Source organism: Molothrus ater, chromosome 5 (genome assembly GCF_012460135.2).
Source record: "Molothrus ater isolate BHLD 08-10-18 breed brown headed cowbird chromosome 5, BPBGC_Mater_1.1, whole genome shotgun sequence".
In the NCBI taxonomy this organism is placed as follows: Eukaryota; Metazoa; Chordata; class Aves; order Passeriformes; family Icteridae; genus Molothrus; species Molothrus ater.
Window position 1 is genome coordinate 663,653 of NC_050482.2, and position 26,201 is coordinate 689,853.

The 26,201-nt window shown below is 62.6% G+C and overlaps 1 protein-coding gene across 4 annotated transcripts in view; it reads right to left on the minus strand.

Moving 5' to 3' along the window:
- Nucleotides 1–5,486: 5,486 nt before the first annotated feature.
- Nucleotides 5,487–26,201, minus strand: part of SBF1 (SET binding factor 1) — a 63,550-nt gene continuing 42,835 nt past the window's right edge. For 2 of the 4 annotated variants that reach the window (XM_036400738.2, XM_036400739.2), the window contains 32 exons: nt 25,845–25,958; nt 24,918–25,046; nt 23,731–23,829; nt 23,158–23,362; nt 22,502–22,614; nt 21,632–21,781; nt 21,472–21,540; nt 20,881–21,039; nt 20,279–20,538; nt 19,387–19,559; nt 18,936–19,009; nt 18,654–18,849; nt 18,193–18,320; nt 17,518–17,693; nt 16,173–16,312; nt 15,662–15,869; nt 14,609–14,805; nt 13,723–13,860; nt 12,445–12,540; nt 11,911–11,988; nt 11,190–11,374; nt 10,523–10,699; nt 9,955–10,056; nt 9,695–9,880; nt 9,354–9,480; nt 9,147–9,277; nt 8,394–8,627; nt 8,177–8,287; nt 7,690–7,901; nt 7,474–7,561; nt 7,234–7,365; nt 5,487–7,122 (listed from right to left, as the gene is read on the minus strand). In XM_036400738.2, the coding sequence (XP_036256631.1) occupies nt 7,024–7,122; nt 7,234–7,365; nt 7,474–7,561; nt 7,690–7,901; nt 8,177–8,287; nt 8,394–8,627; nt 9,147–9,277; nt 9,354–9,480; nt 9,695–9,880; nt 9,955–10,056; nt 10,523–10,699; nt 11,190–11,374; nt 11,911–11,988; nt 12,445–12,540; nt 13,723–13,860; nt 14,609–14,805; nt 15,662–15,869; nt 16,173–16,312; nt 17,518–17,693; nt 18,193–18,320; nt 18,654–18,849; nt 18,936–19,009; nt 19,387–19,559; nt 20,279–20,538; nt 20,881–21,039; nt 21,472–21,540; nt 21,632–21,781; nt 22,502–22,614; nt 23,158–23,362; nt 23,731–23,829; nt 24,918–25,046; nt 25,845–25,958 (4,686 nt within the window). In that variant the 3' untranslated portion in view covers nt 5,487–7,023. The remainder of the gene's footprint in view (nt 7,123–7,233; nt 7,366–7,473; nt 7,562–7,689; nt 7,902–8,176; nt 8,288–8,393; nt 8,628–9,146; nt 9,278–9,353; nt 9,481–9,694; nt 9,881–9,954; nt 10,057–10,522; nt 10,700–11,189; nt 11,375–11,910; nt 11,989–12,444; nt 12,541–13,722; nt 13,861–14,608; nt 14,806–15,661; nt 15,870–16,172; nt 16,313–17,517; nt 17,694–18,192; nt 18,321–18,653; nt 18,850–18,935; nt 19,010–19,386; nt 19,560–20,278; nt 20,539–20,880; nt 21,040–21,471; nt 21,541–21,631; nt 21,782–22,501; nt 22,615–23,157; nt 23,363–23,730; nt 23,830–24,917; nt 25,047–25,844; nt 25,959–26,201) is intronic. The other 2 variants (XM_036400741.2, XM_036400740.2) reach the window with 1 other exon arrangement.

Below are 26,201 nucleotides of genomic sequence, written 5' to 3' on the forward strand. Positions count from 1 at the left end.
TGTATTTGATGCTGATGGGAAGAGAGGGATTTTCCTCTCTCCCTGAATTCGGGGCTTTTCTGGAGGGCGGAGCCTTCCCTTCTATTTTTGATTCCCTCGGATTCCTTGGACAGATGGAAACGAGGGATAAATCCTTTCTCCTGTAATTTTGATGCTCAGAGGTAGTTTTGCAGAACTCTGTAGGAATTCTGGGAATGCTGTAGGGATTCCCCTGCGGGGGTGGGTTTGGTGCTTTTGCAGTGAGGGCGCTGCCAGAGAATCCCCTTGGCCAGATCTCATGGATCCAAGCGTGAGGATCCACAGGCACAGCAAACGTTCTTCTCTCCATGGAAATGCTTCTCCCATTCTCCTCTTTCCCAGACTGCTGCTGGAGAACCTCGAGTGGCCCCTGGGGTGCTGGGATTGTGACAGGGAATTTTGGCTGCTCCGCTCCAGAGCCCGGAGCTGGGCCTGGAGTTCCCTTGTTCTGTGGTCCTTGTGTGCCTTCCATGTCCTCCTGTGAATTCCTGACTCCCTGGAGTTGTCTCTGGTCCTTGGAGTCATCCTTTGTTCCTTGCAGTTCCTGATCCTCACATCTGTTCTGTGGTCCTTGCAGCTGTTCCCTGGCCCTCGTGCGTTCCCTGATCCTTGCAGTTAATCCCTGCTCCCTGCAGCCCTTCCCTGCTCCTCAGCTCCCTGTTCCCACTCCTGGCAGTGACTTTGCATGGACACTTCAGCTCTTTCCCTGCTCCTCTCTGTGGTCCCAGGAATGTTCAAACTCCAATCTGTGTCTGATTGGCCAAGGCACAATCTGGAAAAATGGGGAAAACCCCCTTCCCTTCCCTTCCCTTCCCTTCCCTTCCCTTCCCTTCCCTTCCCTTCCCTTCCCTTCCCTTCCCTTCCCTTCCCTTCCCTTCCCTTCCCTTCCCTTCCCTTCCCTTCCCTTCCCTTCCCTTCCCTTCCCTTCCCTTCCCTTCCCTTCCCTTCCCTTCCCTTCCCTTTCCCTGGATCCTGTTAATTTGCAGTTAATTGCTGTGTATTCATCACATCCCTGTAATTCCCATCCCTGCTCCTCCCCTCCCTCCAGACCTGCTGCAGCTTTCCCAAAAATGGTTCTGCTCCCTCAGACACTTCCAGCTCTGAGGCCCCTTGGATCCAGGAGCTGTTCCAGGGCAGGCACTGACCACACTGGTGGTTCCAAAGCAATCCAAAGCCTTGGATTTAGTCTGGAAGGAGCCACCTCTTCCCATTCCAGCTTGGATCCAGTGCTGTTCCAGCCCAGTTCACAGGAGGAGAATGTCCTGTGCTCGAGCCCTTGGATAACAGTCATTCCCAATTCCCACTGTTGCGAGTGCCTTAAATCCATCCCAATTCCAACAATGGATTTCTGTTCCCTGTGCTCTTCCCGCTACACCTCACAGCTCCTTATCCCACTTAGTGCATCCCAGTATCCCAGTTCATCCCTGTATCCCAATTAGCCCATCCCAGTGTCCCAGTTCACCCATCCCAGTGTCCCAGTTCATCCACCCTCAGTGTCCCAGTTCACCCATCCCAGTGTCCCAGTTCACCCATCCCAGTATCCCATTTCATCCCAGTGTCCCAGTTAGCCCATCCCAGTATCCCAGCTCACCCATCCCAGTGTCCCAGTTCACCCATCCCAGTATCCCAGTTCATCCATCCCATTTCACCCATCCCAGTGTCCCAGTTCACCCATCCCAGTGTCCCAGTTCATCCCAGTGTCCCAGTTAGCCCATCCCAGTATCCCAGTTCACCCATGCCAGTATCCCAGTTCATCCATCCCATTTCACCCATCCCAGTGTCCCAGTTCATCCACCTTCAGTGTCCCATTTCACTGGGACCCATCCCAGTGTCCCAGTTCATCCACCTTCAGTGTCCATTTCACCCATCCCAGTGTCCCAGTTCACCCATCCCAGTGTCCTCATGAGCTCCGGGCAGAGCCAGATGGGATTTGGTCACAGGAACCTTCCCTGCACTTGCGCTGGGTTTGGGATGTGAGGATGCTGTTTGGGAATGGGCCCTGTCAGAATCCCAGGAACAGAAGGAAAAGGTGCTTTGGGAACGCTCAGCTCCCGGGGTTCCCTGTGGGGCCGTGCAGGGAGAAGTTGATCCCTTCCCAGGGGATAATGGGGATCCCGTGGGAGTGGGGCTGTGGGGCAGGGAACGGGAATTCTGTGTCCATTTCCTGTCTGCCCCACAGGGATCCCAGACTCCAGCCTGGGCGTCAGAGCTGTCTCCGAGTAGGACAGAAACGGGGCTAAAAGCACCAGAAAGAAAGGATTATTCCTGATTTTCTGATGGAATGGAATTAGTGTTTAATCCCAAATATTTTATTATTTAATGGAATTTAAATGAAAACTTCCTGGACCTGTAAATATTCCCCCCCTTGGAATATAAACATTCCCCTGCTGGGTCTGGGGTTTGTGGAATGGAAAGGGATTTTCTGCCAGACAGTCCCAGAGAATTCCCTGGTGAGCTTTCCCCTCTTAAAATTGTCCTTGTGTCCCCTGGCAGCCGATGGTGGCAAACACCAGGGATGCTCCGATCTCCCGAGTGGAGGGGCCAGTGCTGGGATCCAACCTTAAACCTGGACCTGGGCACAGAGGGAGGGGCTGGAATTAGGAATTCCCTGGGGTGGGTTGGGGTTTCCCTGGCTGGGATCCCCCTTTTCCTGTTTGGGATCAAAGGAGCTGCTGCGGGGCCAGAGCAGTCGGACGCCCTGGATTCGTGGCGGATTTAGGAGCAGGACCTGGCCCTCCACCCCCGTTCCCAAGGGAGCCAGAACCTTTCCTGTGGGTTTCCTGTTCGGCTGAGGCTGTGACTCGAGGGTTGGACCATGAAACTGATGAGGAGAGACCTTAAATCCTCGGGATTTCAGGGAAGGAGGTGGTTGGTTTCTCCCCCAGCCTTGGGGACAGGCAGGAACATTCCAGAGGGGATGGATCCATGGAATGAGGGCAGGGGGGACACTGGGGACAGGCAGGAGCATCCTGGCAGTGGCAGCAGGAGCTGCTCTGAGCGTGTCCCTGGCTCCTCCTTCCCTCCCCACGCTCCCATTCCCAGTGTTTGCTGTAAATAGGGAATATTTATAAAAATCTATTGCAGAGATTTCTAAACTCACCCGAATCCCATTTTTCCCAGAGCTTTTGGCTTTGCTGGGATCTCCTGGAGCAGGAGATTTGCACCTTCCCAGTGGCTCCGGCGTCCGTACAACTCAATCCAATCCCAATCCCAGTCCCAGTCCCAGTCCTGGGTGCTGGGCAGGGCTGGGAATTCCAGGGGTCCCAGGGCTGAGAATGGAGCAACTCCTTCCCTTCATTTTATCCCTGTTCCATTTTCTCCATGTGGGAGAGGCTGTTCCAGGCTGGAGCTGTCCCAGGGTGTCCCTGGCGCTCTTGGAGGTCATGGATTTTCCCTTTTCCTCGTTTCTGTCTTTGCCTTCCATGTCTGACCCGGCTGCAGCGGCAGTTGAGGGGAATTTGGGTGGAAATGTGGAGTTTTCCAGGCATTCTCCTTGGTGTGACATTTTCCAAACCTTTCCTTTATCCCTCCCAAGTCCCGGGATCTGCATGGCCACGGGGGTGATCCCAGCTGGCTCATCCCAGTCCCCAGGGGTTCCCGGTGGTTTTCCCTGGTGAATTGGCTCCAGCAAATCCCTCCTTGGCTCTGCTTTCCCGCCCGGCCTCCTCCGTCCATCCGCACTCGGAGCATTCCATGTTTGCTGTTGAGTGGGAGCCTCTGGAGCCGCTTTTCCAGGGCTTTCCCAGGGCTTTCCCTTGCAGGGGCCTGCCGGGAACGCTCGGCTCTGTGACTGTTAGCACAAACCATGGACTCATCCCCCGGGAGACGCCGGTGCCGCCTCCGGCCCCAGGACCCCAGACTGATCTCAAGGTGACCCAAGCCAGGCTGTTTGGTGGGAATAATTCTGATCTCCAGGAGAGCAGGAGCTTCTGGGACCGCAGCAGTGCCTGGGGCTGGCAGGGACATCCAGGCATCTCCTGAGGGAGCAGATTCTGATCTGTGCCCATCCCGGGGGCTCCGTGCCCATCCCGGGGGCTCCGTGCCCATCCCAGGCCGTGCCTGGCTCCTTGCCTTGGCTCATTTTGGGAAAAGGCCTTGGGAATGGCACCTCTGCCATCTCCATGTCGCGGCCGAAGCAGAGCTGATTCCAGGCTGTGGGATGGGAGCTGGAGCCTTCCCTGAGCACAGGAGATCCCATAAATCCAACAGCCCGGGCAGGGGGAGGCGCTGCTGCCGCGGGGATGGGGATTCATGGATTTGGGAAGGTTGCAGGAGGGTCCCCAGGCCGAGCCCGGAATTTCAGCGTCGCTCCGCTCCTCCTCCTCTTCCCGCTCTTCCCTAATCCTGCCGTGGTGTCCCGAGCTGGGTCTCCCTGAAAAGCTGCGCTGGCACCGGGGACATGCCCCGTTCCCGAGGGAGGGAGTTCCCGAGGGGTGGGGGTGTCCCGGCGGGAGCAGCGGGCGGGGCGGATTCGATGCCTTTCTCCACAACCACCGGCCCCGCAAAGCAATAAAACCACGGAGGGGCCGCGGGGAGATCCCGGGATCCGCTCCCGGCCCGGCGCCGGGGCCCGAGGGCGATGCCAGGGGAGCCTTCTCACGATGCCAACTGCCCTTAAACTGGGATCCGGGTCTTTGTAAGCAATGTCTGTGTATTATGTGTAAATATGAGGGACAAATTTGAAATTACTGCCTTTTCCCTGTTTATTTTTCTGAGTAATTCCAGATGTACTTTAGTCTCTCTACTGTCAAAACTTTTATATTGTAAATCTGATGCTGGTGGCTTTTTTGGTTATTTTGGTTTTTGGTTTGGTTTTTTTTTTTTTTTTTTTTTTTTTTTTTGTAAAAAAGTGACCAAAAAAGAAAAAAAAAAAAAAAAGAAAAAGGAAAAAAAGTCTGCATCTCTCTATGTTGTCAGTTTTAGGCTGTAAATTCCAACTATCAATAAAAGCTCAAAATTCACGTGCCAGTGCTGGGTTCCTCCATCCTGCAGGACACGCCAAGGGTCCCGAGGGGGCTCTGGGATGGTCAGGGCCAGGAGTGGGGCTGGACTCCTGATGGAATCATGGAATCCCCGAGGCTGGAAAAGCCCTCCCAGTCCCAGCTGTGCCCGACTTGCACCTTGTTTCCAGCCCAGAGCCTTGAGTGCCACCTCCTGGAATTCCTGGGACACCTCCAGGGATGGGCACTGCCAAGGCCTGAGCCCCTTTCCATGGGGAAATTCCTGCTGCTTCCCCCCTGAGGCTGCCCTGGCCCAGCCTGAGGCCGTTCCCTCTGCTCCCGTCGGGTTGGAATGGTGGCAGCCGAGCAGGAGCGGGTGGCACAGAGCGGATCCAGCGTGGAACAAAGGTTCCTGTGCCAGGATCCCCCCTGGAGCTCTGCCCTGTCACACAGGAGCTGAGCCTGCCCTGTGCTGGCCCGAGGCTCTGCCCTGTTTCCCTGTGCTCAGCAAGGCAAAAGGAGCATCTCTCATATTAATTTTTTTATTAAATTCCGTTAGTTTTCTCTTTATAGAATAACCTTTTCCTCTAGGCACAAATACAATACAAGGACTCTGCATGTTTGACACAATGTACAGAAACTTCAATAATCTACAACTGCTCGGGTAAGTTACAAAACCTCCGTGTTACACCTGCACAGCCAGGATGGTACAGAGGAACGGGGCGACTGTACAAAGAGCTCTGCACTGAAATAAAACGCTGGACTTTAAAAACGAGACGGGTGGAGGGGCTGGCGGAGCTGGGGGGGTCAGTCCTGGGGGTGCTGAGGGGTCCCGGGCAGCAGCGGGGCCGCAGTGACCTCACGGTGCCCTCTGGGGTCCCCCCACGCCGAACCCCCAGTTCACACCAGTGCAGGGGCGGGGGGGCTGCAGGAGCCAGTTCGGTACCGAGAGCCACCCCCGGCACTGAGGGGCAGCAGCAGCTGGGACAGGGACAGCGGGGCTGGGACAGGGACAGCGGCACAGGAGCTGCTCCCCTGGGTCCCCCCGGGCTGGGCACAGGCAGAGCACAAAGGGGGCACCCGTGGGGGGCTGGAGGCAGGGGAGCCCTGGGGGGGGGGGTGTGTGACCTGTGCAAAGGAGACCCTGCAGAGACCAGGTGGCACTCGCAGGGCCACTGCCCCAGCCCTGTCGCAGCCCCGCGTGCCTTCAGCCAGAGGGGACCCTCATCCCGGGGCTGGTTTGGTCCCCACGCCCCGGCAGGGGACAGAGGGGCACCCAGGAGGCCGCAGCATTTGGCATCTCCCGCAGGGAATGTGCCCCCCGGGACAGCCACCTGGAGGTAGAGACTGTCCCAGCCAGGACAGGGACCCCCTGGCCACAGCCCGAGGAGCCTCCTGCCCACTGGGAGCAGAGTGGCCACAGCCACGTCCCCTGCCAGGGACACAGAGCCAGCACCTGCAGCATCTCAGCATTCCCATTCCTGTGCACAGCTGGGAGCAGCTCCAGGGTGGGACAGGACACGGGATGGTCCCGGTGCTCCATGCTGTCCCCTGTGCCATCCCCTGAGCTGCAGGGCTCTGTCCCCTCTGCCATCCCCTGAGCTGCAGGTCCCAGCTCCAGCAGGACGGGAGCGGAGCCCAGGACTCGCTCCCGGGCCGGGAGGGGCAGGGCAGGTTCCGGGGGCTCTGGCAGACGTGCAGGGGGGCAGGACGAGGGGCAGGACGAGGGGGCAGCTCTGCCTCCCCCAGCAGTGTGGGGTGGGGGTGTGGGGCGCAGGACCCCCTGCCCAGGGAGCTGGAGCGGGGCTGGGGCACACGGAGGACACGGGGTCACGACACGGCTCAGACGGGGCCGGGGGCGGGACGGGGCCCCCGCCCGCTTCAACGCGAGGAATCCCTCCCTGTGCCACCCCTCCCCGGACACGCCCGTCCTGCCCGGCGGCTGGGAGGAAGGGCCGCTCCTCCTCTCCCTCAGTCCCGGGCTCGGCCTGGAGCCTGGCGCTGCCTCTGCTCCCGCTGCGGGCCCGGCAGCCGTGCCTGGAATTGCGGCTCCGCTGAGCCGGGCTCACGCGTCCGACAGGCAGCTCTGGATGCGGTCGATCCACTGCTGGGCCAGCTGCACGTCCTGGGCGCAGAAATTGTAAACTCTTTTCGTCGTCTTCAGCTGCGGGCAGAGAGAGGAGGGGCTGAGGGCTGCACCAGGGACAGCTCCGGGGCCGCGGCCGGAGCCCAGAGCGACCGGAGCTGCCCAGCACCAGCCCCTGGGGACACTCACGTCGAAGAAAGCTTTCTCATCCACCGTCTTGGGGGCCCCCATGGTGGGGGTCCCTGGGGTGATGGACTCCACCTCGGCCAGGTCAATGACGCCCTTGCACTCCGTGTCCATCCGGCTGTCGTAGTACCGCAGCTGTGGGAGAGCCACGCTCAGGGCAGGGATGGGATGGGATGGGATGGGATGGGATGGGATGGGATGGGATGGGATGGGATGGGACAGACCCCGGGGCCCACCCAGTACCTGATGTTTGGTTTTATCCAGCACAAACCACCGAGACTTCCAGGGTTTCATGAAGGCGCCTTTCTTGTACAGAGACCCCTCATAGGATCTGCAGGGCAGGAAGGGGCCGGAACAGCGGGGTCAGGGATGGAAGCCCACTGGGACCCATATCCTGCCCCCCGGGAGGGATCCTCCTCCTGCCGTCACCATTGCCAGCCCATTCCCAGCCCCGCCTGCCTGTTCTCGCTCTCGGACATCTGGAACTGGCTGTAGAGGGTGGAGGTGCTGCGGCGGCCGCCCGGCTTCCCGCTGGATGGGGTGGAGGTGCTGCTGGTGTCGCTGTCCAGGCTGAGGTTGAGCGTGGAGCCCACCCCACTCTCCTGCAGGTACACGCCCAGCGAGCGCCGGTGGTGGGACAGCCCCGATGACATCAGCAGGGAGCTGGGGGTCTGCGGGACAGGGACAGCGTGAGGGGGGCTGGGGCTGAGCTCCAGCAGCAGCAGCAGCAGCAGCAGCAGAACCATCACCACAACCACCAGAACCAGCAGCAGCAGCACCCAGAAGCAGCACCAGCCTGCCACACCCTGTCACACCTCTGTCACAGTCCTGTCACAGCCACTGTCACACCATCACAGCCCTTGCCACAGCTATGCCCACACCCTGTCACACCCTGTCACATCCTGTGACAGTGCCTGGCACAGCCCTGTCCCCCCCTGTCACCTACCCTGTTGCCCTCCTGCCGCCCCTCCGTGCGCTGGGACGCTTTCACCTTGTCCCACGTGTCCTTCCAGCGCTCCGGGACCTGCCCCAGCTCCATCTCCAGGTTTTGCAACTCCTGTGGGGGGGATTCCAGCATCAGCCCCGGAGGGGACAAACCCCCTGGGGCCGCCGTCCCTGTGCCAGGGCTCTGCCGGGTGCCATCCCCGGGGCAGGGTGCCCACCTCGAGCAGTTTGGAGATGGCGTCGGGCTCCACGCGGCTGCGGTTGTCGTAGCAGGGCCAGATGATGCGGCGCTTGCTCTGCGGGGCCGCCGTGTCCTGGCGATCCGGCTCCTCCGCCGGCTCCGGCTGCCCCTGCGCCAGCTCCCAGTCGTACGGGGGGCCCTCGGACAGCGTCTCCTCCGTGTAATAATCCCACACCTTCAGGTTGGAGATGTTGCTGTACGGCCTCAGCACCTGCGGGAGGGGTGGGGGCGGCTCAGGAAGGGCAGCGGGGCCAGGCTGGACATTCCTGGCCAGACCAAGGGGACACCGTGTCCACATGGAGAGCTGGGAATGCCCAGCCTGGAGAGGACAAGGCTCCAGGGAGAGCTTCCAGCACATTCCAGGGCCTGCAGGGGCTCCAGGAGAGCTGCAGAGGGACTGGGGCCAAGGCCTGCAGGGACAGCACCCAGGGAATGGCTCCCAGTGCCAGAGGGCAGCCAGGGATGGGATCTTGGCAATGAGGAATTCCTGGCTGGGCTGGAATTGCCAGAGCAGCTGGGGCTGCCCCTGCATCCCTGGCAGTGCCCCAGGCCAGGCTGGACACTGGGGCTGGAGCAGCCTGGGATGGTGGGAGGTGTCCCTGCCATGGCAGGGCTGGCACTGCAGGGGCTCTGGGGTCCCTTCCCAGGGGACAAATCCCAGCTCCAGCTGCTCCTGCAGGGAGGATCCCAGAGTGCTCCCAGCCCCCCTGCAGGTGCCCCCAGCTCTCACCTCCCCGTCCTCAGGTGCGTACAGGTAGTTGAAGAAGATGGGAGCTTTCTTGTTGAGGCGGTCGATGTAATCCCAGATGGATTTGGAGAACTGCTGGCCCTTCCGCTCGCCCTTCTCCTCGTACAGGAGCCCTGGGGGACAGAGGGGACACCGGGTGTGACGGGGGCAGGGGCAGGTGCCATCCCTGGCCCCGCACGCCGCGCTCACCCAGCTCGATGCGCTCGTAGTCCGAGTCGAGCAGGAATGTCCGGAAGCGGTTGGAAATGTAGTGGTAGCTGAGGAACTTCAGGTAGTACTGGCTGAACTCGAACTCCATGGGGAACTGCAGGTGGATCTGCGGGAGAGCCCCGGGAGGGCTGGGATCAGGCACACGGGCTGGGCCCTCCCGCCTGGCCCAGGGCACACTCGGGGGTTCCAGTAGGCACTGAGGGGTCCCTCTGGGTGCTGGGGTTCCCACCGGACACTCACAGCCTTGGGGGCACTTGGGGGGCACTCAGGGGTCCCTCCATGTCCCTTGGGGGTCCCGTGGCCCAGGCGCCAGGGCTCACCTGGTGCACACAGTCCAGGAACTGGAGGAAGATGGGGGCGAAGCCGCTGCTCTGCCCCGCCAGGGTCTGGGCGCCGCGGTGGCTGAAGCGGTGGCCGAAGGACAGCCACTCCTTCTCCACCAGCAGCCGGAAGCCCTCCAGCGTCCGGTAGTAGGGGTCGGACAGGAGCTGCACCAGGGACACCACCTGCGGGGACAGGGAGCTCCAGGGGCTGTGGGGGGACAGCCATGGGGCCACCCCAGCCAGCGCCGTGCCCTCACCTGGGTGGTGATGTCCCAGCCGTCCTCCAGACTGACCAGCACGGACGAGCCCGTGTCCAGCAGCTCCACCACCAGCACCGAGATCTGCAGGATCTTGTGGATCTGCCAGGGCAGGGCCAGGAGTGAGGAGGGCACAGGGAGTTCCTGGGCTGGGTGTGGGGGCAGCGTCCCCTTCTCCGGAGTGAGGCCACGCTCGGGGGTCACAGGGGCCACCACCCTGTGCTCGGACACGGCAGCAGCAGCAGGGACAGGGGACCCTCACCCCCTCCAGAGTGGGACCCCTCCCATGGCTCCACACTGGACCAGCCCCCCTGGGCTGCTGCCCTGGCTCACCCTGGCACTGCCCTGTCCCAGCCCCTCTGGAGCATCCCGTGGATCCTGCCTGGCATTCCTGGCTGGCAGCTCTGTCCAGCACCATGGAGCTGAGCTCTGGATTGTCCCACCCTTGTCCCTCACACCCCTCTGCATGTCCGCAGGGTGTCCCAGTGCTGCTCTGCACAGGGCACTGGAGCCCATCCTTGCTCAGAGCCCCCAGGGGAGGGGAGGGCCCTGTCTGTGGGTGCCTGACCTGGGACAGCCACTCCGAGTCCTCCAGGGAGCGCAGGTAGGCCACGCTGGGGTCGCTGGAGGGGCAGCCGGGCACGCAGGCCTTCATCAGCTTCTTGAAGCTGGCCTTGACCTGGCGCACGTCGAACACCTCGATGGGCACCACCTCCCAGTGCTGCAGCGGGTCCGGCTTCACACCCTGCGGGGGACAGCATGGCCTGGGCTGCCCTGGGCTGGCCTGAGCCACTGCCACCATCAGGACCAGGGAATTCTCTGGACTGGAAAAGCCCTTGGAGACCGTGGAGTCCAACTGTTCCCCAGCACTGCCAAGGCCACCACTGACCCTGTCCCCAAGTGCCACATGCACACACATCCTTGAAATCCCTGCAGGGATGGGCACTCCAAAGCTCCCTGGGCAGCCTGTGCCAAGGCCTGACCCCCTTTCCATGGGGAAATTCCTGCTGCTGTCCAACCTCACCTGCCCTGGCCCAGCCTGAGGCCGTTCCCTCTGCTCCTGTCCCTGTTCCCGGCTGTGCCCTCCTGGCAGGGCCTTGTGCAGAGCCACCAGGGCCCCCTGAGCCTCCTTTGCTCCAGGCTCAGCCCCTGCCCAGCTCCCTCAGCCCTCCTGGGGCTCCAGCCCCTTCCCAGCTCTGTCCCTCCCCAAGGTGGCGGTGCAGGGTTTGTGTCACCTTCAGCTGGGACTTGTCCCCGATGATGTAGAGCGAGGCGCGGTGCTGCCGCAGGAAGGAGGGCTCGGCGGGGGTCCCGTTGTGCTGTGTCCCCAGCAGGTCCTTCCCCGCCAGGCGGGACCCGATCTCCACGTTCAGGGCGTAGCTGCTCATGCGGCCGCTGGCCCGGATGCTGCCCCACTTCCCTGCGGGACCGGGGCCGGATCAGGGCGGGACCGGGGCTCAGGGGCCGCACAGCCCCACGTCCCCAGCCGGGGGACCGAGCTGTCCCCGCAGCCCGGCCCGGGGGGCACATGCCAGGGAGGTGCTGGGCACCAGGTTTGCTTTGGCTCCTTCTCCCTCTGGGTGCTGCAGGAATTCCTGCCCGCTGGATTCCGGCCCCGTTGGCTCCGTGTCTCGTCACTGGCACTGTCACACCCCACTCCAGCGTCACCGGGACCTGCCACCTGCACCACGGCCCTGCCCGCTGTGCCACAGCCCTGCCACCAGCTGCGCCCCGCCCCGGCACCGCTGCCCCGCACCGCAGAGCCCAGGAGCCCAAAGCAAACCTGGCGAGGCTGCCCGGTACTTACCGTGCCCGTGGCACACCTGGAGCAGCGGGGGCTCGGGGGTTACTGGGGTTACTGGGCATTAGTGGTGAGGGGCAGGGAGGGAGAGAGTGGGTGAGTGGGGGTCAGTCACAGGGGTCAGTCACACCCGGCCGGCTCGGGCGCGTCCGTACCTCGGGGCGTCTCGCGGCCCTTCGGCGACGCGCACTTGGGGGTGGACAGGGTGATGACCCTGGCTCTGTGACCCAGCCCTGGGGGCACAGGATGAAAGTGACCTCAGCAAGGGACACAGAGTCATGGACAGGGAATGGGATGGAGGCGATGGCACCGGGGCTGTGGGAGAGCCCTCCCTCCCTCCCTGCAGCTGCAGCTCAAGGGAGCACCTCCTCTTCCCAAGGAATCACCTGCTCTTCCCAAGGAATCACCTCCTCTTCCCAAGGAATCACCTGCTCTGCCCAAGGAATCACCTCCTCTTCCCAAGGAATCACCTCCTCTTCCCAAGGAATCACCTCCTCTTCCCAAGGAATCACCTCCTCTTCCCAAGGAATCACCTCCTCTTCCCAAGGAATCACCTGCTCTCCCCAGAGGATCACCTGCTCTCCCAGGGGATCACCTGCTCCCCCCAGAGAAGCATCTACTCTACGAGAGCTGCCCGGGGCTGGGGGTCTCGGCGAGGCCCCCAGGCAGCGCCCCCGCCCCGTCCTCACCTCCGCGGCTCAAAGTCCCAGGCCCTTCGTCCTTCCCTCCCATCACCTGCTTCATGAGCGATCCCAGCTTAGGCTGCTGCCTCTTGTCGGAGAAATCTGCAGCACCAAGAGAAGGTCAGCTCCCGAGGCCCTGCCCAGCTCCCGAGGCCCTGCCCAGCTCCCGAGGCCCTGCTGGAGCCGGGCAGGGCCGGGAGGAAGCGGCAGCAAGCAGAGCCCTGGGATGCAGAGCCAGCGCAGGAAGCACCATCCAGCTGGAGCCACGGAAAACCAGTGCCCGGGGCAGCCCTGGAGGAGGGGGCTCGGCCCCCAGCCCACCCACAGGGTGGGGTCACCCCGCGCCAGCCCTGCCAGGTCACCTGTGCCACCCTCAGAGCCAGGCTGAGCCCCCGCGCTCTGAACCCTTTGCACTGGGGAAAGGCCTCGGAGGGGCTCTGGGAAGTTCTCTGCCTTCAGGATCAGGGAGCCCCCCTGGGCTTCCCAGAGCCCCCAGCCCCTGATGTGTCCACAGTGATGATGGGTGGGGTGACGGGACAGCATGGATGGCACTGGGACAGCATGGATGGCACTGGGACAGCAAGGATGGCACTGGGACAGCATGGATGGCACTGGGACAGCATGGATGGCACTGGGACAGCATGGATGGCACTGGGACAGCAAGGATGGCACTGGGACAGCATGGATGGCACTGGGACAGCATGGATGGCACTGGGACAGGACGGATGGCACTGGGACAGCAAGGATGGCACTGGGACAGCAAGGATGGCACTGGGACAGCATGAATGGCACCAGAGTTTGGCAGGGTGGGATGGAGCTCTGCCCTGCAGGAAGGGCCAGCTGGGAAAGGACAGTTGGGATGGGACAGCTGGGAAGGTCTGGCTGGGAAGGGACAGCTGGGCACAGACTTACCAGGGGTCCCCAGACCGACCCCAGCACCACGCATGGGGGACACACAGTGCTGAGATCCTGGTGGGAAGGGTCTGTCCCCACTGGCCCCCAGAAAGTGCCCAGATCCCAGCACAGGCTTTGGCTCCCAGTGCTCCCAGCTCAGGGACACTGGGCTTCCCAAAACCCCCAGGGCTCCCGGTGCTCCCAGCTCCAAGGACACCAGATGTCCCAAAGCCCATCCCCACCCGCAGCCAGGGAGACCCAGCTGGAGCTGGGAGCTCTGGAGAGGCGGCGCTGCCTCCTGGGATGTGGGAGAGCAGATCCCTTGGGATGCAGAGCAGGAGCCAGGGCTGGCAGGAGCCCACCTGTCCCCCTCCCTTGTGCCCCCCTCACCTGCACTGCTCATGTGAGCCGAGGTGAAGCCGCTGAGGGTGTTGCGCCCGCCGGCGTCCGAGTAGTGGGGCATGGAATTGATGACGGCCTGCAGGTACTTCTCCTGCTCCAGGCTCGTGGAGTCCGCCTGCGAGGGGCCTGCAGGGGACACCAGCGTCACCTGGGTACCCCCAGGATGTCACTATCCAGAACCAGACGACCTCTGAGGGTAACCACCCAGAGCTGGGAGACCCCCGAGTGTCACCGCCCGGAGCTGGGGACACCCCCAGGTATCACTGCACCAAGCTAGGGAGACACCTGAGTGTCACCTCCCAGAGCCAGGGGACTCCCAGACACACCACACAGAGCTGGAGACCCCCAAGTGTCACTGCCTGGATCATGCAGACCCCCAGGTATCACTGCCTCAAGCCAGGAAGACCCCTGAGTGTCACCACCCCAGAGCCAGGGGACAGCTCAGTGTCACCCCAGAGCCAGAGACCTGAAAGCATCACCACCCTGAGCCAGGGGACCCCTGAGTGTCACCGCCCTGAGCCAGGGGACCCCTGAGTGTCACCGCCCTGAGCCAGGGGACCCCTGAGTGTCACCACCCTGAGCCAGGGGACCCCTGAGTGTCACTGCCCTGAGCCAGGGTACCCCTGAGTGTCACCACCCTGAGCCAGGGGACCCCTGAGTGTCACCACCCTGAGCCAGGGGACCCCTGAGTGTCACTGCCCTGAGCCAGGGTACCCCTGAGTGTCACTGTCCAGGGCCAGGGGACCCCTGAGTGTCACCGCCCTGAGCCAGGGGATCCCTGAGTGTCACCGCCCCAACCCCCAAGTGTCACCGCCCGGAGCCAGGGGCGATCCCATGGCCCCAGCCCCCGTTCCAGCCAGGGTGGGAGGGTCACCTGGGGTCGGGGCGTTCTGGGACTTGAAGAGGCCGACGACGCCCTTGCCGTGGAGGCCCCCGGAGCGCAGGAGCACGGCCTTGGTGCGGGAGTTCCTCCAGCACACCACGGGGAAGCGGCTCTGGCGGTAGCAGCGCGAGATCCGCTGGATGGTGTTGTCCTGGATGCTCTGTGGCACGATCAGCAGCCCGGGGTAGCTGTGGACACAAACCCCGTGATGGCACGGCTCTCCTGAGCTGCTCTCCTTAGTGCTTTCATTAATCCCGAGCTCCACTTGGAGCCAGCACTGATCACCCTTCTCCACACACCTGACTGCTCCTCAGATCATTAAATCACAACTCCGAGTTGGGTAAAACCAACCCTGACAAGCTGCACTCAACAAACCCTGAGGGAGTTAAAGGCTGGACACCTGCGAGCCAGAATTCATGGCCCTCCAAGGACACAGTGGAGTGACCAGGACTCATGGCCCTCCAAGGACACAGTGGAGTGACCAGGACTCATGGTCATCCAAGGACACAATGGAGTGACCAGGACTCATGGCCATCCAAAGACACGATGGAGTGACCAGGACTCATGGCCATCCAAAGACACGATGGAGTGACCAGGACTCATGGCCCTCCAAGGACACGATGGAGTGACCAGGACTCATGGCCATCCAAAGACACAATGGAGTGCCCAGGATTTATGGTCATCCAAGGACACGTAGGAGTAAATGAAGACAAAGGAAACACTAACAAAGACACTTCAGTCTTAGTGCTGGAAACTCCTCATGTGGGAAAAACATGATAAAACATTGGGAAATTCAGACTAATCATAAGAAGCGAGAAATCAATACTCAATAGAGGGCAGAACAGCGATTAATGAAGAGGATTGAGCAATTCAGAACCAATGAACATCGGCTGAAAATGTATCAATAAGTGGGACAGTCATGGGGGGTTCAGGCTGGGAGCAGGTTGGCCAAGGACAAAGCCACGATGGCACCATTTTTATTGGCGCCGGTGGCTCTGGGTGTCCCGGTGACACCAGCAGGGGCCCGTGCCCGGGCGGGCTCACCTGCGGCAGATGGCGTACATGCGGTTGACGGTGGAGATGCGGAAGGGCTCGTTCTTGGAGCGGGTCAGGCTGCTGCTCAGCGTGCCCAGCCCCAGGCGCTGGTAGTCCCGGCAGCAGGCGCGCTCCACCACGTGCGTCATGGTCATCTTCTCCGACGGCCTCATGGTGCTGCTGGGCGTCAGGGTGCTCCTGTCCAGCTCCTCGGACACTGCGGGGACACGGCGGGGCTGGGACGCCTCAGGGCACACACGGTGTCCCAGAGCAGCAGGAGGAGGTGGATTGGTTGGAGCAATGTCCCACACCCTGCTGCTGTCACCCGCCAGCCCCAGGAGATTCTCCAGCCAGCTCAAGACCTCTCTCCGTGCTGGGCTCTCTGCCTGGCCACCAGCAGCAGCCAAGGGCCGGGGCAGCACCGGGAACCGGGAGATGCTCCCATGCTGCTCCCACCGCAGGGACTCCGGGACTTCTCCCAGGTGCCGCTGCTCCCTGCCTCCCCGGGGACATTCCCCACCTGAGATCTCGTCCTCGTTGTCCTCGGGGAAGTGCTGGCTGCCCCGCTGCTCCCAGGCTGGAGGCGTGTACTTCTTGCGGGTCACGTACTGCCGGCCGATCGTCCTCTTGGCGTTCTTCACCAGGTTCTTGGACAGCGTCCTGGGCACACGGGCAAGGACACAGAGGGACAATGCTGTCACCCAGGCAGCCAGAGCCAGGAGCAGCCCTCAGCCCTGGTGCTCACTGTCACATGGGAGGGGACGGACGTGTCACCTGCCAGCGACTCGGCCCTGCAGGAGCCACAGCTCCTGCCATTCCCAAGGGATTTGAGGAGCTGGGGAGATGGGATGGGGCATTGCCCCAACCTCTGGACCAGAGCTGCCACAGGCTGAGCTCTGGCTCATCCCAGGGGAGGCTCCAAATCACAGCAAGGGACAGGGATCCAGCACAGGGACCTGGGCCTATCCCCCCTACCAGAGGATCCATGGCAGGGCCATTGCCAGCCAAGTCTGGGCTCAGGGCTGCAGCCAGTGCTGCAGGACAATGTCCCCAAGTCACCCAGCACTGCATCCCTAAGTCACCCAGCACTGCAGGACCATGTCCCCAAGTCACCCAGTACTGCATCCCTGAGACACCTTGTGCAAAATCAGTGTCCTCGAGTCACCCAGTGCAGGAATAATGTGTCCTCAAGTCACCCAGCACTGCAGGACAATGTGCCTGAGTCACCCAGCACTGCAGGGCCATGTCCCCAGGTCACCCAGCACTGCAGCACTGTGTCCCTGGGCCACCCAGGCCACTGGAACCCCTCCTGTGGGACACCTCCTCAGGCAGGGGATGCCACTGCAACAAACTCCCACTTTGCAGTGTGACCTGTCCTTCCCAGTGTGACTGTGTGGGGCTGGGGACACTGCAGGACAGGGGACATCTACAGCTCTTTGGGCTCCACAGCTCCCTGACCGGAGGGGACAGCTGAGGGTCGGGCTGTGCTGCCAGGGAACAGCGACACGAGGAGAGGGAACAGCCTCAGGGTGGATATTGGGGAAACTCCTCCTGGAAAGGGCTATGCAGTCCTGGCACAGGGAGGGGGTCCCTATCCCTGGAGGGGTTTAAGAGCTGTGTGGATGTGGCACTTGGGGACATGGGCAGTGCTGGGAATGGCTGCAGTCATTGTCCCACAGGACCTTTCCAAGCCTAAGGATTCTCTGATCTCCAGCGACGCAAACGCTGCACCAGGATGGGTCTGAGCAAGGAGGGCTCAGCTCCCCGTGTCCCCTTCCTGGTGGCTCTGCCGGAGCAGCGACAGGAGGGGGAGTCCCAGAGGAGGAGGCACATCCAGGTGTGATCCCCTCTCCTGGCACAGGTACCTGAGTGAGGGGTTCTTCTCCTTGGCCTTGGGCTGCATGGCCTGCTTGGGGGACTGGCCCACGGTGAAGGCGAAGGTGCCGCGCACGTGCTGGGGGTAGCGCAGCTTGTGCAGGTGCTTCCGGAAGATCTCGGCGCTGTCCGAGGCCACCTCCTCGTCAAAGGCAATCTTCAGCAGCTGGGGAGGCACAGGTCAGGGGTGATAGTGGGGTCAGGCCAGGGACAGCCCTTCCCATGGATCAGGGCAGAGCTCGGATCCGCCCAGGAGCACCATGGGCACAGGCTGGACTGAGAGGCTGCCCTGCCTCTCCCTGGATTCCCATTCCCTTTCCCCTGCCCCATTCCCTTTCCCCTCTCCCATGCCCTTTCCCCTCTCCCATGCCCTTTCCCCTGTCCCATTCCTTTTCCCCTGTCCCATTCCCTTTCCCCTGCCCCATTCCCTCTCCCCTGCCCCATTCCCTTTCCCCTCTCCCATGCCCTTTCCCCTGCCCCATTCCCTCTCCCCTGCCCCATTCCCTTTCCCCTGCCCCATTCCTTTTCCCCTGTCCCATTCCCTTTCCCCTGTCCCATTCCCTTTCCCCCGCCCCATTCCCTTTCCTGCTGGAGTCCCCACTCCTGCTCCTGGGTGTCCCTGTGCACAGCAGGTTTGGGAGCTCTCTCCCAGCACGGGGTCCCACCTGGAATGTGCAGGAGCGCAGCTGCAATCCCTCCTGGATGAACTGATCCGCCTGAGCCTGGATACTGATCTTCTTCTCTTTGGTCAGCGAGGCGATGGGGAAGGACCGGATCACCACCTGCTCCCCCACTGGACATGGGACAGGAAGGGGTCAGTTCATCCCTGCCTCGGCCCCGGGCAGGGCCAGGCCACCCCAGGCCACCTCTAGTATCTGTCCCACCACAGACATGGGTCCATGGGACACAGCGGCCAGAAACAACCAACCCCTGCTCCCCAGGGATCACTGACCAGCTCCCTGCTCCCCAGGGATCACTGACCAACCAACCCCTTGACCTGCAGGGATCACTGACCAGCCCCCTGCTCCCTAAGCATCTCCAGCCAGCCCTCTGATCCCCAGGGATCCCCAACCCTCTCCCCTACCCCCCGAGACGTCCCCCCTCTCCCAGGGCCGCAGCCCCTCACCCAGGGGGTCGGTGGGGGTTCCCTTGAAGATGATCCTGTAGGTGGTGAGGAACACGGCTCCCTCTGCGGGGAGCAGGGGGGGCCCCCCGATGCTGCCCCCGGCCCCCTCCTCGCGCCCGTCCGGCATCAGGTACACGCGGAGCCCCTCCATCACACACTCCTCCCCCAGCAGCAGGTTGGGCCGCAGCAGCTTTGGCTGGGGGAACAACGGGGGGCTCAGGCCCGGGGGAAGGGTCTCACAGCCCCCCTGGCTCTGCTCCCAGCCCAGCAGGGCATCCCTACCTTCTGGATGGGAGGAAGCCTCTTGCTCTCCCTGTGCACGGCGTCCAGGGTCTCAATGTGCATCTGCACGATGTCTGTGGGACAGGGGGTGAGCCCTGCCCTGCCCGAATTCCACCCTGTCCCTGCCCATATCCCACCTGCCCTGCCCAAATCCCACCTGACCTGATCGAATCCCACCTGACCTGCCTGAATCCCACCCTGTCCTGCCTGAATCCCAGCCCGTGTTCCTGCCCAAATCCCACCTATGCTGCTGGAATTCCACCCTGTCCCTGCCCAAATCCCATCCTATCTTATCCAAATTCCTTACCTGAATCCCACCCTGCCCAAATCCTACCTGCCCTATCCAAATCCTGCCCTGCCCCGCTCAAACCCCACCCTGCCTTTCCCAAATCCCGCCCTGCCCTCTCCCGCTGTTCCTGCGGGATCCCCGTGGCCACCCCAGTGTCCTCACCCGGGATCATGACGTGCAGCCCCTTGAGGTGCTCGTTGGTGACGCCGCTCTCGGTGCACACCTTGTCCACGAAGCGGTTGATGAACCTCACCACGGAGTTGGCCACGTCCGAGCTCTCGGCGTCCTCGAAGCCACTCTCAGTGTCGTAGCTCTCGGCCACACTGCCCGCGATGCTTCCCGAGGGAAACGGGGAAGGGTCAGCCCAGGACAGCCCCGGCCAGGGGCCACTCCCTGTACGGACCCAGGAGAGCTCCCACTCCTCATATGGTCCCAGGAGAGCTCCCAGTGCTGATACAGACCCAGGAGAGCTCCCACTCCTCACAGGAGCACGGGAGAGTTCCTACTCCTGATATGATCCCAGGAGAGCTCCCACTCCTCATAGGAGCATGGGAGAGTTCCTACTCCTGATTTGATCCCAAGAGAGCTCCCACTCCTCATAGGAGCACGGGAGAGTTCCTACTCCTGATTTGATCCCAGGAGAGCTCCCACTCCTCATAGGAGCACGGGAGAGTTCCTACTCCTGATTTGATCCCAGGAGAGCTCCCACTCCTCATAGGAGCACGGGAGAGTTCCTACTCCTGATTTGATCCCAGGAGAGCTCCCACTCCTGACAGAGATCCTGGAAAGCTCCCTCCCACTCCTGACAAGAGTCCAAGACTGTTCCCACTCCCAGCATGGACCCAGCAGAGCTCCCACTCCCAGAAACCCCCTTGGGCACCACAGTCCGCCTCAATCCTGACATAACCCAGGAATCCCAGCATGGCTGGGATTGGAAAGAACCCTCACAGGGGTCCAACCCCCCCCCACTGAGCAGGGAGATCTTTCCCTGCCAGCAGCCCAGCCCACCCCAGGAGCTGTGTCCCAGCTCGGGTCACGCCGGTGTCCCCAGCACCTGTTGGTGACGAAGCTGTTGCTGACGCTCTCCACGTCGCCCAGGCCGGAGCTGCGCAGCAGGCGGTTCTTGCTGGTGTCCAGGGGCAGCAGCAGGTAGCTCATCCTGTTGGCGTAGTGGATGGCCTGGCTGAACACCGTGCTCTCCTCCTTCTGGATCAGCTCTTGCTGCTTCTCCCGGCTCATGGTGGGCCACAGCCGCAGCTGCTCCGACGCGATCTCCAGCGCCGACTTGGCCTCCTGCGGCTCCTCCGCGCTCTCCTGGGGCAGGGGGAAGGGATGGGGCTGTCGGCATGGACAGACCCACAGGGATCTCCCAGAACTGGGGTGCAGCCCCTCGTCCTCAGCTGAGCAGGGTGCCCAGAACAGGCAGCTGGGCTGGGATTGCCAGAGCAGCTGGGGCTGCCCCTGCATCCCTGGCAGTGCCCCAGGCCAGGCTGGACACTGGGGCTGGAGCAGCCTGGGACAGTGGGAGGTGTCCCTGCCATGGCAGGGCTGGCACTGCAGGGGCTCTGGGGTTCCCATCCAACCCATCCCATGATTCTATAACTCCATGATGAGCCCCAGCCCTTTGGGAAGAGCTCTCCTGGGCCACCCTCCCACCTGCTCTGTGTGGTTCTCCTCGGCACTGTCCAGGTAGAGGGCCCGGATGTGGTTCTGGACGTCACAGTAGAACATGGCCTCCCAGAACTGGATGTTGGTCCACACCACGTGCTCCTGCACGCAGCTGTAGGCAAACTGGGTGATGCCAGGGCTCAGTTTCTGTGGAAGGAGGTGGAAAAGATCCATCTGCACAGAGCCTTTGTGCCAAACTTTCCACTCAGGTGTCCCTGCTCCTCCAACTGACCACTGGGAAAGCCCTAGGCAGGCAGCAGGGATGTCTGCACCAGAGCTCCTCCAGCATTCCCTGAAAATTCTCTTGCTCAGAGCCCACCCAGAGCCCAGAGGCTCAGCCCAGCCCAGCCTGGCCATGGGATCAAGCTGGCATTCCAGAGCAAGCCCCTTCCCACAGGTGTTCCAGCCTCCCTGGGAGCCTCGGGCCAGTCTGGGCTGGGTGGAACATTCTGGGCAGGAGCCATAGGCTGACAAGCCCTGAGGGGACACCCCCCTGCAGCCTCTGTCTGCCACCTCTGGGGGCTGGCAGCCTCTGGGGGATCCTGAGGGCTCCGGGGCAGGGACACTGCGGTCACTCACCCTGCAGAAGGCAGTGACCAGCGGCAGCAGGGCGGCAGCGATGCCGTGCTCGTCCATGGCCGTGCAGTCCTGGGGAAGGAGCAGGGGTGACCAGGGGACACTCCAAGGCCAACCCCTGCCGTGTCCCACGGGAAGAAGGAGCCCCCCAGCCCTGCCCTACCTGGAGGCAGCAGTTCATCATGCGGATGACGAAGTCGAACTGCTGGTGGTCCAGCACGGCGCGGTTCTGCTGCACGTGCAGGTGCAGCTCCTGGGTCAGGCAGTGCCGGGCGGCCCGGCCCTTCATGGCGCGCAGCACGGCCGGGAACAGCTGTGGGAACAGGGACTGTGGGCTGGGATGGGCCTGGACAGCCCTGCTCCCACACCAGTGTCAGGGGATGCACTCGGACACGGAGACAAAGCAGGGCACGATCCCAGCTGAGGCTGGCAGGACATGGCCATGGAGGAGGGGGAGGAGCCCAGGGGCACCGGGACATGGAGTTGGGCTGGTGTGGAGCCACCAGCCAAAATCCCAGGAACACCAGGAGGGGGACAAGTCACAGGTCAGTAGTGGCCACAGTAGTGCTGGGGAATGGTGGGACTTGATGGTACCAGAGGGATTTCCAATCCAAATGGCTCCATGGCCTGTTACTGAGGTGGGAGTGGGGCCCTGCTCCCAGGGAACAGGGACAGGAGGACATGGAACAGATTCAAGCTAGGCCAGGGAAGGCTCAGGGGGGACATCAGCAGGAATTTCCCCATGGAGAGGGTGGTCAGGCACTGGCACAGCTGCCCAGGGAGGTTTGGAGTGCCCGTCCCTGCAGGGATTTCAAGGATGTGTGGATGTGGCACTTGGGGACAGGGTCAGCGGTGGCCTTGGCAGTGCTGGGGATGGTTGGACCCAATGGGCTCAGAGGGATTTTCTAACCTCAGTAACTCTGTGATTCCACAACTTTTTGAGCTCAAGCCAATCAGCAGGACGTGGGCACAGGACAGGGAATGTCCTCTCCATCCACAGAGGACACCAACCCCCATCCCCAGCCTCTCTCACCTTTTTGGCCTCCAGCATCTTGTTCTCGAAGACGTAGGAGATGCAGTTCCTGACCACCTCCAGGCGCCGGGCGCTGTTGGCCAGGGCGTTCCCGTTGCGCTCCAGGATGGCAGCTGGATGGGAGAGATCCTGTCGGTCTGGGTGGGGTGGGGCTGGCACCCAGGGGGGACACTGTGTCCCCCTGCTCCAAGTGACCACGGGGCCTTCAGGGGCTCCCTGGGGAGCTGAGAACCCCAAGGGGGTTGGAGCTGCTGCTTCTCCATGTTTTACTCCTGTGGTGTGACCCAGAACAGGGTCCTCCTGTGCCCCACATACCCATGGGGTGTCCCAAGAGCACCAACAGCCCCCCAAAGCAGGGTCCCCTGTGCCCCACACACCAATGGGGGTCTCAAGAACACCAATGGCCTCCAGCAGCTCCCAGGACAGGGCCCTGTGCCCTACAAACCAATGGGGATCCCAAGAGCACCATGGCTTCCAGCAACCCCCCAAAGCAGGGTCCCCTGTGCCCCACACACCAATGGGGGTCCTGAGGGCACCATGGCCTCTAGCAGCCCCCCAAAGCAAGGTCCCCTGTGCCCCACACACCAATGGGGGTCCCGAGGGCACCTTGGCTTCCAGCAGCCCCCCAGAACAGGGTCCCCCCATGCCCCACACACCGATGGGGGGTCCCGAGGGCACCATGCACTTTTTCTCAGCCTTGACGGCGGGCGGGGCTGTCTGCAGCTTGGCCGTGGCCTGGTCGATGATCCACTGCACGGTGCCCTCGTCCAGGTGTGGGAAGGGCTTCTGGTGCAGGCGCAGGTGGCAGCCCTCCGTGGGCTTCTGCACCTTGTGCATGGTCACGGCAGGGTACGGGTTCTCCTGCGTGGGGAGAGCTCCTGCTCAGCCCTGAGGTCACCCACAGCGTGTCCCCTCCTGGAGAGGAGCCCCCAGCCCCCTGCTCTGCTCCCAGCTGGCATCTGCAGGCCCCAGGATGTGCTCCCCCAATCCCCTCCTGGAGAGGAGCCCCCAGCCCCCTGCTCTGCTCCCAGCTGGAATCTGCAGGCCCCAGGACCTCTGGGCACACGAGGATGTGCATCATCACACATGACAGCACAAGGAGGGACAGGATCTGTCACCACGAGCTTATGGAGGGAGGACAGAGTGACCAGGACTGACTGCACCCAGGCTCTCCCTGCCCCACATCCCCCAGTATATCCCCACTCCTGCCCAGGGGCTCCAGGACTCACATTTTTGTAGAGTTTCTCTGCCAGCTCCTTGATGTGCCTCAGGATTTTCTGCTTGTTCCCCTCTTCCGCCTTCATGCGCTTCACGTCGTAGGCCACAAGCTGGGGAGGACAGGACAGGAGTGACAGGGGCAGCTCCAGGGCCTCTCCCAAAGCTGGGGCCATGAAGGTCCTGCTCAGGCCATGGCAGATCCCACTCAGGCCATGGCAGATCCCGCTCAGATCCCACAGATCCTGCTCAGACCCCACAGATCCCACTCAGACCATGGCAGATCCTGCTCAGGCCCCACAGATCCTGCTCAACCCTGCAGATCCCGCTCAGACCCCACAGATCCCACTCAGGCCATGGCAGATCCCGCTCAGACCCCACAGATCCCACTCAGGCCATGGCAGATCCCGCTCAGGCCCCACAGATCCCGCTCAGCCCCTGCAGATCCCGCTCAGCCCCTGCAGATCCCGCTCAGACCCCACAGATCCCACTCAGACCCCACAGATCCCACTCAGACCCCACAGATCCCGCTCAGCCCCTGCAGATCCCGCTCAGACCCCACAGATCCCGCTCAGGCCATGGCAGATCCCACTCAGGCCATGGCAGATCCTGCTCAGCCCCACAGATCCCGCTCAGCCCCTGCAGATCCCACTCAGGCCATGGCAGATCCTGCTCAGGCCCCACAGATCCCACTCAGCCCCTGCAGATCCTGCTCAGACCCCACAGATCCCGCTCAGCCCCTGCAGATCCCGCTCAGACCCCACAGATCCTGCTCAGCCCCACAGATCCCGCTCAGCCCCACAGATCCCGCTCAGACCCCACAGATCCCGCTCAGACCCCACAGATCCCGCTCAGCCCCACAGATCCCGCTCAGCCCCTGTAGACCCCGCTCAGCCCCACAGACCCCGCTCAGCCCCACAGATCCCGCTCAGACCCCACAGATCCCGCTCAGCCCCACAGATCCCACTCAGACCCCACAGATCCCACTCAGACCCCACAGATCCTGCTCTCAGCCCCTGTAGACCCCGCTCAGCCCCTGCAGATCCCGCTCAGCCCCGCAGACCCCGCTCAGCCCCACAGATCCCACTCAGACCCCACAGATCCCGCTCAGCCCCTGCAGATCCCGCTCAGACCCCACAGATCCCGCTCTCAGCCCCGCAGACCCCGGGGTGTGGGAAGGGGAGCTGCCCCAAGGCCCCACCTCGTCGAAGAGGTCGATGGGGCGGTAGGGAGCCCCGCGCTCGGTGACAAAGCCAGCGAAGGCCATCCCCTCCAGCACCTTGGTGAGGAAATCGTCCTCCGTGAGCCCCCGCTGGCCCAGGAACGCCGCCTGCCAAGGGAACAGCAGGGCCATCAGCAGAGTGGGTGACACCAAGCCTTGGGTGGGCACCTGGGTGGCACTGGGACAGTGCCACCTCCTTCCTCAGGGACAGAGTTGGCATGGAAACCTGAGCCTCTGGCCCATGGCAGCAGGACAAGGGGCAAGGGAAGGACTCTGGTGTCACCTTGGCATGCAGAGGCAGGACACAGGGACACAGGGCCAGAAGGACTCTGGGACATAGGGGCACAAGGATGCAGGAACACAGGGACACAGGGATATAGGGACAGAGGGACACAGGAATACAGGGACAGAGGGATACAGGGACACAGAGGCATAGGGACACAGGGATACAAGGCCAGAGGGACTCAGGGACACAGGGACAGAGAGGCACAGGAACACAAGGCCAGAGTGACTCAGGGACACAAGGCCAGAGCAACTCAGGGACACAAAGTCAGAGGAACTCAGGGACACAGGGCCAGAGGGACTCAGGAACACAAGGCCAGAGGGGCACAGGAACACAAGGCCAGAGGGACTCAGGGCCAGAGAACTGCAGGTGGTCCCTCAGCAGTGCCAAGATCTCCCAAAACGCCCAGCTGCAGGCCGGGGCTCCCTCCTGGCTGAGCTCTGCAGGAACACCCAGGCAGGGAAGCGCTCCTGCCCTGGGAGACCTCGGCACACTCAAGGACAAACACGGGATGCAGGTGGGCTGGCAGGGACGCTGGGGAGGTCACTGCCTGGAAAGGCAGGGCTGTTTCCTGGACTCAGCTGTCCCAGCCTGGCTCAGCCTGGCCCCGAGGAGGCCCTCACCTTGTGGAAGCGGATGACGGGCTCGGGGTGGATGCGGATGATGTGCAGGCACCAGCGGTAGCCCTGCAGCAGCTGAGCAAACAGGCGCAGGAACACGGCCCGGATCTCCTTGTCCTGCAACAGGGAAGCACAGCCCGGGCCGGTGGGGCTCAGGGGATGGACGGGGCAGCTCCTGGGGCAGGGATTTCCCCCCAGCACGGGATCAACCCCGGGGTGAGGGCAGGGAATGCGTCTGAGCTTCCAGGAAAAGGGGCATGGGATTCACTGCTCTGCCCCCCAGAGCTGCACAGGGAGGAGAGGAACTCTCCAGCTCTGGGAATGCTGCAAGCCCAAACATTCCCTGTCTGCTCCAGCCTG